This window comes from Pholcus phalangioides, unplaced genomic scaffold, assembly GCF_987345545.1.
Source record: "Pholcus phalangioides strain wild (caught in Gottingen) unplaced genomic scaffold, Ppha-v1.0 ptg000008l_1, whole genome shotgun sequence".
Taxonomy (NCBI): Eukaryota; Metazoa; Arthropoda; class Arachnida; order Araneae; family Pholcidae; genus Pholcus; species Pholcus phalangioides.
Window position 1 is genome coordinate 11311948 of NW_028301601.1, and position 15186 is coordinate 11327133.

Genomic DNA, 15186 nt, shown 5'->3' on the forward strand with positions numbered 1-15186 from the left:
TGGCAAGTTCCAGTGCGGCTAGAGGATCGGGACAAAACGGCATTCATAACCGATTCTGGAATGTACCGAGAGAAATCGGAATACCTAGCGCCCCTTAAAAAAGGGGGAAAAAAATATTCATTTCTACGTTTCTTTAAATCTAGATTTGTTTCTTTCATGAGTAGCGCAGGAAGTCACCATATTGGTTAACTTAGACACGGTTTGTATGTCCCTCAAAGAAAGAAGGGGGAAATCACAAAAAGCCTCATTGAAGAAAACCCGGGCAGCACTGGGTATTATAGCTAGTATATATATAAAAGTGATTTTCTGTGTGTGCATGTGTACAGGGCCGTCTTAAGAGTATCATGGGTCCCCGAGCCAAGTGGTTTTTCGGAGGCCCTACATGGTAAATCCTAGAAAATTTCAACCAGATCGCATTTTTGTGAGGCCCCTCTTCTTTTGAGGTGCCCGGGTGGGCCCATGCGTTATGACGGCACTGCATGTGTATGTTCTCTATACAAATCTACAATTTTAATCTACTGTTGCCAAATTTTGCATATATACGAAACAGACCCCGGATTGCACAATAGGCTACTTTAAAAGTTCGTCAGAGCTGGGCAAAAAACTGTCGGGCAATAATGATTTCTGAGCCGCAACAAGACTTTTAGAATATTTACTTTAGTTACGTGGTCTCCTAGCACTGTGTTTCAGACATTCATATGTCTTTACAATGGTTTTTCACTTCTATAATGCTGCCAGTATTATGCATAATACCGTAGACTCTCTGTAACTCAACACCCCAAAAGTATCTGCAAACATGTCGACTTAAGAGGATGTCGAATTAGTGGGGTTTTATTCTAAATTTTTGTCCGATCGCTTTTGTGTACGTAATTATACACATTCGAACAATTCTGTTAAATAAAATGCTAATTCTCATTAATTTCAATTCGGGGTTGTTTCATAACAGAATCAAAATGTATGAAAAAGAAATTTACCCCATGAAAAATAATCAAGTATATTTTTGGATGAGCGATGCATCCAACATAAATAAAACTTATATAAAAGTTATCCAAAATAAATAAAACTTTTCTCCCTTGAAAATTGTCTATCTAGCTTCTTCAACCATTGTTTGAAAATCTCTGATGTTATCCATGCCTTTTTGTTGCCATCATAGTCCACAGGAAAAGTTTCAACTTTTTTAAAAACACTGCGATTTTTTTGATTTTCCGATAACTAAATGGTTTTAATTTTTCCGATCTGTCTGAGAGTTTGCTGCCAACAGAACTGTCAAACGATCTTTGTGTTTTTGACATCCTTCACATTTTTTCTCCTTTGAAAGCAAGAGTTTAGGTCAAAACCTAAAAAATAAACCTGTCTGATTACAATTAAACATATTTGCATCTTTACTCTTCTATCATTGGTTTGAGAATATCATTCTTAAAATTTTCAACAGTTTCTTGAGATGCAGATACGCTCTCTCCACAAACTTTCCTAAAAACAATTCCATGGCGTTTTTTGAATTGGGTCAACCATCCACTGCTAGCAGTGAAACCACCTTGATTGAGACTTTTTACACAATTTTTTGCTTTCTCTTAAATTATTGGTCCTGATAATGAGATTGAATGAGATCAAATGGATTTGAATCACAAAAGAGTTGCTTCTTCTACGTCGCTGAAGTCTGATTTCTTATGCGTTTTCTGCTTGGTTCATAAGAAGATTCAAATGCTGAAAAAATATTTTCCTTATTTTTACCAAATGTTGAAATGGTGTACCGTGCTACTGCATATTCTTAGGCAAGTTCACTCCGAGTTTTTCCCTAATTCTATTTTTTTTTTCAAAATTTCAACATTTGATTTTAAAGTTAAAGTATGAAGTTCTCTTGGAGCCATTGCAGTCACGGCCATTGATACTCACAATGAAAACCAAATGATATATTTAGCATCTAACTACAGGCTTTAGCTCTTTTTTTTACTAATTTTCCAAGAAATCATTCCAAGAACAAACCTTTCTAAAACTGAGTTCTGCCAAAAACATTCTCTGCAACAAACAATATCAAAACTCCCAATAGATAAGATTTTTATCTCTATTGGATGTTGACAATATCCATACTTTTTTTGACCATGAAAAGAATGAAAGACCTGCAATATAAACACCAATAAAATGATAAGCCGGTCAAGAGATTTCAAACATTCATTCTTCACAAGCAGGAGCTCTCCCTCTGCCCCCAACGCATAAAAGGGGCTCATCATAGAGAACGAAGAAACAAAAGATTGTCAAAATACCCACAAAACAATGTCGAAAAATTCTTATAACTGGTAACACATGGGCAATTGTAAAAACCAGTCGTGGTAAAGGGACATAAATCATAGTCGACTTAAGCAGAGTTAAGCCAAATATGTGTTGACTTAGAGAGTTTTCCCTACATAAAATTTGTATTGTGCCAACCAAGGGAATAATAGATGTCGAGTTATCTAGATTCCACTGCAGTTTATTCCTTTATAATGGTTTGCCACATTTTCAATCCTCCCAGTAATTGAAGAAAACCTGGCCAGCACCGGGTATTATAACTAGCATTTCATAAATTTACCATGAAATGAGTTTGCATAATGAATCTGTACATTTCTCTTTCATGACGAAAAAAAAATTTGGAATTATACCTGTTAACTATATTATTCCATTTTGGGTAAAAAAAACTGGGTTTGCGTGTGAGATGGGGATATTCCTACATGAGGTCTTAACTTCTTGTCTTTCTCGAGTTTTTTAATCACCTCATTCTTTGGATGAGAGTGAACGTTTGAACCGCAATGGCACTGCACACACAAGAGAAACAACAGAGATGCAGTCCAGTACTATCATAAATGAAGGAGACCAAGAATCAAATTGAAACATAGATGGAGCTGTATAGAAGTGATGGGTGGGTTACAATACCAAATATTGTTCAATATTGTTTTATCTCTGAGCATTATATACATACAGACAATGGCAGTCGGCTGAAGTTCATTTTCTGTGGTCCCCCCCCCCCTAACTTTGAGACACGACTGCGGAGCCAATCTCCCTTTTAAATGTTTTGCCACAGAGAGCAACAGGTTTACAATGCACAATTATTCAATAATTGCACCCCACACATAGTTAGAAAAATTGATGGCAGCACTACACACAACAAGCATTACACCGTAACAAACTTCACGCACATTTCAACATGTACTAATTCATTAGAAATTCCGCAGAGGAATGTGTATGTGTGGTTTAGTACTACTAACCTTATAGCCCCTTGAAGCCACACAAACAGTGTATACTATTTTTCCTATTTGTCTTCCTCTTTGTTTGTCTTTGTGTTTTTATCTTACACGGAGTACTTTTTCTTCAAAACCAATGGGTTCCATTGCTTCAAGCATGTTTACAGTAGTTTAAAATATGAACATTTGACGTGGAACAAAGTCTATCTTACGAGATACTTTGTCCACCAAAATAAAAAATAAAGTTCATAAAAATAATACAGAAAGTGGATTTTTTTACATCATAGACTTTTAGAGAAAGGTCTGAACTATCTGAAAATTACCTCATCTCAGTACTTATTAGTTACTTTTTAGCATAAGATTGGACAAAAATTTTCATTAAAGTGGGCTAAAGTAACTTATGTTTATGGAAATTTTTTTAAACATACAGAAGAAGAATAAATTGTGCACTTACCATCAAAATTTTAAAATTCGACAATATTCAAAGGATAAACCAAAATGAACATCACACTTACCTCACAATGAATAATTCCATCAACCCTTGCTCTGTACCAATTTTCATCTACTTCATAATGACAGCTACAAAACATGCCAGGCTCTAGTTCATCAGCCTCTAATTGGAAAACTTTGAATTCATGCGCATTCGTGTAACATTTCCTATAGAACTGGGTCATTTGCTCCCGTAGATCATCCAATTCTGCAAGGTTCTCAGAAATAACATTGGCGTAGAAATGATTGGGGTTCTCCACAGCACAAATTCCAACCATCATTACAGGATATTTACTCGTATTTTGCGTTACATAAATCGGCTGGGCATCCAAGATGGTAAGGGTCCAATCAAAAGGCGTATTGATTTTATTGTACAGAATTTTCCTATTCCTGGGTGATTTACCATTAGAAGAAGTGGCAACATTATTTGAAATGGCACCGGAACTTGCTGAACTAACACTAGAACTATGATAGTCATTTTGTTTGGAGCTGCTCTGAACTTGAGCAAGATCTTCCTCAGATTGATTCTGCTCTTGGTACGATAGGCATGACGATATACTAGTGTTATTCAACACTGTATTCATTTCTTGTGTATTTACAAATGGAGAAATTGTATTCAGGCTATTCTGTCTATTTAATGCCACAGGAGAATTTTGCATTACACCACATGTATTCGAAGATGATTGATACGAGAATTGTCCATCATTTTGGCTATTGAAGGATACATTACTCGACTCTCCTATGGGAACCATCAGTTTGTTCTGAAAAATAGGTTGAATATAAACATGATTTATTATGCTCACACATGCATGCAAAAAAAAAAAAGAATAGGGGTGTTTGCATCATCAAGCTGGGGTTTTGCTAAGAGTCACTCTTGAATCATTTGTTGAGCTCCCATATAATGTGAATGTGATGACACATTAAGAGACAAGCGATAAATTGGCTGCTTGCCAAGAATCCACGGTAGAGCCTATCTCGAAAAACTCCATATCTCTAATAATAAATAAATTCAATGCATTTTTCATCTCTGTCTTGAACAATTTTTTTGAAAGCATCTCTATCTCAAAGGCCAAACCACAATGATAGTGAAAAAAACAGACAAAAATTCTTTTTGTCCACATAAAATCTGACCCTTTTCTAGAGCTGAAAGAAACTGAGAAAAGAAATTTGTGACAGAATTTACTATCCATTGTGATTATGAATATTGTCATGCAAAACTATGAAAATGGAAGGTAGTAAGAATCATATTGGGTAGTAACATTAAAGAGGTCAAGAATTGTGATTCCTCCTGCAGGCAAAAAAGAATTTGTAGCCACGTGTCACTTGTGGTCATGAGTAAATACTGCCTGTTTATTGATCTAGTAATAATGTATCAAAAAATGGCAGAGAAGCAAAAACATGCTTCCAATAAATAAAAATAATTGAGATTTTAAAGCTTTCTGATGTAGATTATATAATTAATAAAAGGGAAGTTGCAGCTAATTTCAGAATTTTGAAGATGATGTTACTCTCCACCATTCATACGAAGGTTTCAACAGCTGGCTACTGCGAAGATAAATTCAGGAAAGAAAATTCAACTGGCTACACAGGTAATCAAACCACCACCCTCTCACACACCAGTCTGACTATTCATGTATCGTCCCGTTCAAATAACCTCTAAGGAAGGAAGCGCATATACACTATGAGGAAGGAAGTTCTCTGCTTCAGTAGCGTAGTGTTGAGCTCCCAGCATGCGAGAGGGTGGTGGTTCGATTTTCCATCAAAGCAGTTAAATTTTCCTTCCTGAAATTCACCTTCATATCAGCCAGCTGTTAAAACATTTGTATAACTTCTCTGCAGTACCCATTGAACAATAATCAGAAACAGAAATAGCATTCGGAAACCGAGTATGAAAACATCAAGAGAATACTTAAAGGTGATTAAATTATCAGGAAAAACTCAAACCAATTGTAGAGAGGGTAAAATCAAGTCTTACATCAAATTCTGTAATTGGTCGGGCATATCCCAGGAAGCCTAACATATCTGCTACATTCTCAGTTTCAGTACCGTCGGGGAGGTGCATGGTAACAGTCATTGCAACTACATACTGTTCATTGCACTTGGATATCACAGTAACTTGAGGATCTGAATATTGCAAAAGGTTACGAAACTCTTCAATAGCCGACTCTGACCAATCTCCTTCCACTGGCAAAACCTAAAAGAATATTGTTTTTGGAACAAAAAGGAATTGTTAAATTATTAAAATAGATTTAATGTGATATGGAAATTATGGTCAGTAACATATTACCAGGTTATGTTAACATGGTAACATATAACATGTTATATTCATGATGATGCCAACCACTACTATTGGAAGAACATTGCGAGTGAATTCATACTGACAATTCGCCAGAGGAATTTTAATTTTACAGAGGACAGCCGCCTAAACCCTATTAGTGGAAAGATTACCCAAAATAATGACTTGACAACCATAAAAAAAGAAACAGGAAGGAATGGCAGAATAAGAGATGGAGTGAAAATAAATACAGGTAAAACCTCTCTAAGCTAGCCCTTTGTCATCAGAACCTTTTCATAATTCTGCTACGAAGCAGCAATTTTCATAATTCTGCTACATAATTCTGCGAACTCACAATATTTTGTCACATTGTGTAAAACAATGAGATTTTGAGAGTTCTGTTATTTTTAGGAAATTTCCCTTATCTGAGTTTCAAAACCTGTACGGAGGTTCCAATTTACGATGCATTTGGCTAGGGCAGTTATTCAGGTGTGAGTGTTCTTCATGATAGCTTATCCTATACTCATGTTGATAGTACATGATCTCAACCAATGTCAACGATAAATTTTACATATTAGGTTTTTTTTCCTGATTTGAGTTTTAAAAACTATATAGGTAATGTATACACTCATGTATTAGCAGTTTTTTATACAAAAACTTGTTTTTACATTGAGGGGGATCAGCTTATATATAGGACAGTTTTTGAGGGGAAAAAGTCAATTTTAGTTTTACCTATGCCCCTTCCTTCACAGCTGGGGTGTATTAATTCTGGCCCACGAAAATAGACCCATCTTTTCAGTATCAGGGAAGTAGGGGAAAGCTGAGCAATGTATTGAGATGCCCTACAAGTTAGACAGAATTTATGGCAATTTTTATGCAAGGTCATGGTGGCACTTGAATGGTAGTCAGTGCCGTAACTAGACATTCCTGTGCCCTGTGCAAGAATTTGCATTAGGCCCCTTCTGAGCCCCACTTCCAACTGGGCCCTGCGCAGATGCACCTGTTGCATCTGCCTAGTTATGGCACTGATGGTAGCCATCTGGAATGCCCTGCCAGCAGCCTGAAGTATTGTTTACAACCATGCCCTTTTGCCCACACGGTAGCCACTGATACAATAGAAAAATATATTACAGCTGTCTCATATAGTGCCGGCAGAATCAATCAGAAGAGAAGGAAACAGATTTTGATGGTTTTGATTATTTTAATTGTGAATTTATACAGTAAAACCTTAAAAAAGAATATTCTGCTGACCAAGAAAAAATATCGTTGTAGAGAGGTCACGTTATATAGAGAGGTAGTCATTATCATCAGCTGCCACCAAATTTATGCTGTTGTTGACATTTATGATTTGGTGTTGTTGGCATCACCATAAAATACATTTGTACAATTTATTTGCAACAAAAAGTTATAATTGATTAATAAAATTCAGTTTGTTTTTCCACACATTAAAGTTGTTTACCACACAGCCCTTTTATATACTACACAAAAAGTAGCTTCACAACAACTTCATTTACACTTTCAGATGATGATAGATAGTAAAAAATACTGATGTTATTAAAAACTTTCAAAAGCACTAACACTGACGAGGAATTTAATGTGTCAAAGGTGATTTTGATTGAAATATAAAAATATTGTTGTAGATATTTTTTGTAATCTCCTAAAAAATATCTTTCTATAGACATTTATTGTAGTATTGAAAAACACGCTTCGATATCTCTGAGATAGGAAGTAGGGTGTGTCCGAATATTCATTGTATCGAGAGAAGTTTAACACTAGACAATTACAAGCAAGATTTGAAAATACAGTTGATGCCACTTATTATAATCACAAGCAATATTACCGTTTGGTATTGGCATTGCTTTTGCAAAGGACGGGACGAACCAATACCATAACATGGGGAAAAACTTGTTTATAGTTATTTCGGTTCATATTATCGTTTTTTTCTGTCGAAAGTTTTTTGAGCATTTTGAAGGTAAGGTTTAACCCATTTGCATCATAAGCGCATATATGAGCAGAATTTTCCTGGCCATTATTACCAAACTGCTGATATGCGCGCTAGTTTTTTATGCATAAGAACAAAACACTAAAGCGCATAGCCATAGCATGCAGTCATGGGCGGGGATACAGGGGGACATATATGAATTGACATCATCATCATCGTGCCCCCAGACTTCCAAGTCTAGCTCCGCCTATGCACACAGTTAGTGGAAAGTGATGATTGCAAATGGATTAAATAATTTTTCCGGGTAAAAGCAATAATAAAAAATTGATAAAAATGGAGGGGTTTGATTCAAATAGTAGTGAAGAAGTAATTAGATCTACAAAACGTAGACATATTATTGCGATATCTTCTGACAATGATGAGAGTGATCAAAGTGTAAGTAATTTTGAAATATTTCTAACTTTAAACAATAAAAAATTTTTGGTGATATTGGCCAATTTTCCACTTTTTCGAATGATGCAAATGGGTTGACTGAACTTTTTTCCCCTGCAAGTTATTGTCATTAGCCTGCAAAACTATGTACAAGCCTAGAAAGTGTTCTCCCCCTCTCTGACTGATAAACATTTCTGTACTTAATGTCGTAATCGGGCCATAGTTGGAACGTACTGTAGATTATAAAAAATATCATACTTTATGATACTTGTTAGACAGTTCCATTCTAACTTCTGACAATGACTGAATAAAAAAATTCAGGATTTTAGTTTTAGAAAAAAGGACAATGAACAGTTTGCAAAAAGTTATGTGGGAAAGAAAAATGTAGTTGTCCTATTTTCTGATATTAAGCACGATGACCATATGTGACATCTGGTCAAACAGGACACATGGTCCCGTTTATTCTTGCAACCAGAATTTATCTTGAATTTTGTTATTAATTTGTTATTGTTATCAAAAACTCTGAATCCCGATGGGATCACATAAAGAGCCATCGATTGTGTATCATTGTTGAGGAAATTTATCGTTATATCAAAATATCATTGTAGTGAGGTTTCATTGGAAATTATAAAGAAAATTTCCAAAAAATATGTGTGTTTTTCAAGAGGTTGGCTTTATACGTAGGTTGAATTTTTTTTTGCCAGTTTGGTAGCCCTCGAGTGGGAGAAGGAGGCGAGCTTATACACATATATATATATATATACGTTACAGTACGCCCTTTCAGTACATCACACTGAAAATATTATATAATCCATACATTATACAGGATGTGTGTATTAATGTCCAAATAAACATAAAACCTACCCCATGCAATCTACACTGAATAGCTTGAATAGGATAGTCCATTGAGGTTATGGGTAGTATTCGCAGAGAACATACTTGAACCTTTTCTGAAAATCCAAAATCAATGAATAACACTTCGGCTGAATCTTCCTGTGTGATTTCGCCTGAAAAATTAGAACAATTTGATTTTTTTCAAAAAATTTTGTCGGGTTGATTTCATAACAAAACTTTGCACAACAACTGTGTGACAATTCACTTTCGTTAATCAAAATAGCACAATTCAATGTAATATATCATATTTTTAACTTGTGTAAGAAACCCCCTTTTGCCAAAAATTAGGTTCCAAAAACAAGTGGTTTCTTATACATGGACACTATTATAGATATTAACAAATTACTCAATTGCAATTTATGATGAGAATGGCTGATGATGATAATGAAGTTGATGTAGCAATGTGGCATATCATATGAGAGTGATGAGAGGAATTCAATGGGTTTTTTATGATGAATACAATATATATATAATGTTAAAAAGGGTAGGAATTTGGAGAGGCTTGGGGAATGCATGCAAGGTTCTAAGAAGAATGAGATTCTAAATGGATTCGGACAGAATTTGAAGGGAGAAAGTGTGTACATTGGAAGGATGCTATAGTTTTTTGCAGTACTTCTAGTTCATGTAAATAAAGGCAATTATTTGTTCTCAAATCCTCATTCCTGTAAGTGTCTACTCATCCTCAAATCCTCAGCGACCAGAACCCGAGAGATATCCATGCGGCGGAACGAATCTGGTGACAGAGGTTCAACGAGTGACCCAGTGGCGTGACATAATAGTAGTGTCAGAAGCATGATGCTGCAAGGACTTGAATGGTGAAGACAAGAAGGATGGAGAAGGACGAGATTGGAGAACAGTTTAAGTATCTGATGGAGACGATGGCTCAGATGAAAGTTAGGATGGACAAAATGGAGTCAAGAAGTGCCGATGATCTCGCAGCTGTTAACACGTCCATCGCTGCCATCAAGGAGGAGGTTGCCGGTGTGAAGCAAGTCATCACTGCTACTTGTGAAAGAAGCACCCTAGATCGAGTGTACCATGGCTCACAGCGGCATGGTGAGGAGCATGGACTGTATGTAGACAGCAAACTTGATAGGTTTCTTTGCCAAATGGGTATCGACCTTAGAGCCAACATCAGGATCGTTTGGAGAGATCTGGATCGAAGATTCCAGCAGCGACTGCTGTACATGCCACCACCGTTGAGCCTGCAGACAGTCACGGGAGAAAAGGTGACTGTGCGTGGAAAGTTAGAAGTGACAGCGAGGTTGGTGTTGTTAACCTATCGTCATGCCGTCCTCACAGCTGATACCCAGGACTCATGCATCTTCGGACTGGACTTCCAGAAGAAGCATGGGCTTTCCTTGGACATTCAGAGTGACCAGTTGAGCACATTGAAATAACAACACATCATCCTACTTGGAGGTTGTCACAACAAAGTCCTTCTGCTAAAAGTGATGGCCGTTCCAGAAGCAGGAATCTCCAAAGTGGGCATGGACAATAGTGGGATCGGGAACAGTTCTCTTGAGAAGACCAGGGAGCCATAAGAGAAAGATTCAGCATCATAAGGCAGCAGCAAGGAGAGATGCCTGCTCCTTATCCAGAAGACCATGGCCACGAAACTGCTGTCATTGTCTCAAGCTAGAAAGGAAATACGGGTCTGCAGACCCTACAGTGAGACAGCTAACATCTCAAGACTTGAGTGATGATCCTTGGAACAATGAGAACACCCGAAAGGCGCAACTGGAAGATCCCAACATACGAGTGATCATACACTGGAAGGAATCCACTGGGAACAGACCAGCGTGGCAAGGCATCATTAAGAGATACTGGACCCTCTGGGACTCCTCGGAGATGAGGAACAGCATGCTCTGCTACCATTGGGAGTCAGAGGCTGGAAAGACTTTTAGATGGCAATTCATCATACCCGGAGGTTGTGTGGAAGAAGTTTTGAAAGAGTTGCACGGAAGCGCGACTGATGGACATTTCAGCATCACCAGAATGCTATGGAAGAGCGACTGATGGACATTTCAGCATCACCAGAATGCTATGGAAGATTTGTGTGTGATTCTAGTGGGACAAGTTCAGGACTGATACAGAGAAGTGGTGTGAGAACTGTGACACCTGCACCCCCCGAAAAGGACCTCCAAAGTGGACTCGTGCCAGTCCAACGTGATAACATTGGTGCACCGTTCGAGAGAATCACCCTGGACATCCTAGGACCGTTACCTGAAACCCACAATGGTAACAAGTACATTCTTGTGGTGATGGACTGTTTCACCAAGTGACAAGAAGCATTTCCTGTTCCCGATGAGGCTGAGGCGCTGGCACAAGTGTTGATGCAAAATTGGGTGCCTCGATACGGAGTCCCCTTGCTGATCTATTCTGATCAGGGAGGAAACTTTACGGCAACTGTGTTTCTTGGGATGTGCAAACTTCTGGGAATGGAAAAGACGCATTATACTCTGCTTCATCCGGAATCCGATGGGATGGTGGAGGGATTCAACAGAACCATCCTGAATCATCTCTTGCTGTTCGTGTAGAAGTGCTAACACGATTTTGACTCAAATTTACTGTTACTCTTGCTGGTCTACAGGAGTGCCGTCAACGAGAGCACTGGGTTCTCACTGTTACAGATGCTTATGGGATAGAATCTTCGGCTGTTGAGTGACCTGCTGCTTGGGCGACCGCCAGATGCTTTTTTTTGTATGGAAGAATACGTCGAGGAATTACAGGAGCACCATGAGGATGTGCATCAAATCGTCAGAGACAGGATCAACCTCAGCTCCGAGATGATGAGAGTTTGCTAAGATGTTAAGGCCTCATCTCACGACTTCAAGGAGGAAGAAATGGTGTCCGAAACTCCATCACATGGGAAGTCATCATCTTAGGAAGAGACTGAACATCGTCCTGATGTGGATTCAAGGACACTGAAGTTCAAGGTGGTATGTATAATCAAACTTACTTATTACCACAAGGAGTATGGAGGACTCACTGATTTAAGGACTACATTGTCCGAGGCGAGCAGTTGTCAAGGAGGGGACAATGTTACAAAGGGTGTGAATTTGAAGAGGCTTGGGGGAATGCATGCAAGGTTCGTGTGGCATGCGATTGTTAGAATAGAAGAATGAGATTCTAAATGGATTCAGACAGTAGAATTCGAAGAGAGAAGTGCATACATTGGAAGGCTGCTCTAGCTTTTAGCAGTACTTCTAGTTCATGTAAATAAAAGAGATTATTTGTTCTCGAACCCTCGTTCCTGTGAGCGTCTACTGATCCTAAAGTCCTTGGCGAAGAACCTGGGAGAGATCCGCACGATGGGACGAATCTGGTGACCGGTTCGACAAGTGACTAGGTGGTGCGACATAACAATATTATATATATAACATATGTTTGATGAAAACTTTTTTCCCGAACTTTAATCTCAAAAAAATTGGGGGTACTTTATACGCATTAAAATATTCATAAATGACCAGCGTTCTGGACTTCTGCTGCTACTCAACTGTGACTGATTTCAATAACGATATTTTACAAAACGATATTTACAATACAGTGATATTTTAATTTGAGTATTATTAACATAAACCTTTAAAGTCTTGCATTGTGCATATAATGATTATTGAAATTGATTTCCGAAAATGATTGCATGATTGTCGCTGTAATTGAAATAAATTCACTGTAATAAATATTCACGTAGAAAAATCTGTATCATTCCTTATTGTCTTCTGCCAAAAGTTCATTTGGGAAAACAAAAAATACCAAGAATGCAATTAACGCTGCAACTGAGACCTATCAAGCCCTAGAATACACAGAGCAATTTTCTGATATTTGTTCTTGATTGTTGAGAAAAAGTGTATTCTCATGCAGTAGTTTATGAACCAGTGAAGCCTCATCTCTGTTGAAAAATCTAGACCACTTAATTCATGATTAAGAAAGCTTGGCACATACAATATGCATAAATTCGGCAACTGCATTTAATAAAAAATTGAGCACAGAAAGAATGCATGTCTCAATGAATAAAAAAATAATTCTGTTTTTTCACTGACTTACTCTATAAGCAAAATGTGGCTTACTTGTATCGTAGAATTCCACAAGTCTTGCCCTTTCATATTTATGACTACGACTTGATGGCGCCAAAAAATACCTTGTCCTACTTTCCTCAGATTGTAAGAGTGAATAGGTTTCGTTCCTGGAAAAAAAAGAAAAGAAAAATGCATAACAAGAAAGAGTAACCTAAAAGGTATAGCAAGTATGGTATATAAGATTCCAATCATCCGAACTAATGTGCGAATCATACCCACCTCGGTAAATAGACATAATTTTCTGCTTAAATGAAATAAAGCCTTAAATGGTGGAAATTGTGTTTACACAAGTTATTTCCAATTCCTGTACAAAGCCATATTTAGTCAGTACATGTTTATATATTTGAATTTATATTTTTTGTGTGTGCAGAGGGAATCTGTTTGAAAAAAGAGGTTTGTTTTTTACTTTATCCGATAGCACAGTCACTTTAATATTCTTTTTTACAATGTCTAAGTGAGATGCCTTACATAGGCAATGTTACATAACTTAAGTGAAATGAGCAATCCTAATCAAATCACCATTTAGTTGCTCTCTCTATTATATTCTACTATATTGAAACTTCAAAAAATGTAAAACTCAGTGTGTGAATATGTAAATTAGCTGAACTGAAACTGAAGATTCCCATTAGTTTTCTACTAGAATAATTTTCTGAGACACTACCAGAGCAGACTGTACCAATTGCGTTTTTTCGGATATTGTTGCAGATGTCTTTCCTCACTTTTCAGTGCCAGTTCCAGTTATGACTGCCTAACAACCCTTAGAGAGCTGTCTAATTGGTGTGTCTCATTCAGCTGAGATGCTCCCAAAATAAACACCCTTTCTTCCACACTTGTGCCAGGCATAATACCTGGCTGGACTGGATGTTTTTATCCATTCATAACTTTCAATTTGGCAGAAGTCCTCAACTCAGATTCTACAGGTATCGGTCGCATCAAGTGCTTCAGCAGGTTGTCAGGTTTGCCCTGTGGCTACCCCTACCTTTAAATTGGCGACGCTGCGATACTCTGCCCTTGTCGTGTGGCCTCTTCTCTCCATGACCATTCTGCTTCTGATGTCATCAGACTGTATTTGTCAAAAAATTCTATTGCCATCGTCTTGCAATCAGATTCTATTTGTGACTACAAAATCGTAAGTGGACTTATCGATGGTATGACTGTTGAATCGATTTTGTTTGTTGTTTTAAGCTTAACTGAAAAAATAATAATTCTCTATTCAAGTTGTCCAATAAACTAATTTTTGTTGATCATGGAAACCTGTTAAGTTTATTTGTCTCTCTTTCTCTCTGACTTTTACCATTGCACCTTATCCAGATGAGAACTTGGGTCATATGAAACAATGAATTAAACTGGGTTGTTGCAATATTTGTGTTTGTTTGAAAACCTTTTGGGGGAAATATGTCTAATAATAGTAAAACAGAGCTTCAAAATGAACTTGTACAGAGATAACAGTAATCACAGTCACCATAAAGAACGAGATGTTGGATAGGTTACCTCAGTATTTCAAGGAACTCTGGCCCAAAGTACAATTAACGGAAGACACAATCTCATTAGGTGAGTCTATGGACCAGAAAAGTATTTACAGGGTTGGGGCTAAGCAGGATATAGCCCAGAGTAGCGTAGCAAGTTTGGACAGGTAACAAATTTCGGGAATGGGTGGCCAAAAAATACATGAGAATCAGAGGAGGGTGGCATAGTTTGTACACCACACAGAGAGAAAAACCATAAATCTGAAGTTATAGTTTATACAATAGGGGGTCTGTGAAGAGAGAGACTGGACAAACTGCAAGAAGTATAGTCGAATCCTGATACAACACCACCATTTTGTTTCACAGAATACTGGCGATATAACAAGTTTGGTGT

The 15186-nt window shown here is 37.4% G+C and overlaps 1 protein-coding gene across 1 annotated transcript in view; it reads right to left on the reverse strand.

Annotated features, from left to right (window-relative positions):
- Positions 1 to 15186, reverse strand: part of LOC149083680 (uncharacterized) — a 46040-nt gene that overhangs the window by 23652 nt on the left and 7202 nt on the right. The window contains exons 4-7 of the mRNA XM_089234165.1: positions 13318 to 13433; positions 9218 to 9360; positions 5680 to 5898; positions 3731 to 4465 (exon numbers count right to left, since the gene is read on the reverse strand). Of these exons, the coding sequence (XP_089090291.1) occupies positions 3731 to 4465; positions 5680 to 5898; positions 9218 to 9360; positions 13318 to 13433 (1213 nt within the window). The remainder of the gene's footprint in view (positions 1 to 3730; positions 4466 to 5679; positions 5899 to 9217; positions 9361 to 13317; positions 13434 to 15186) is intronic.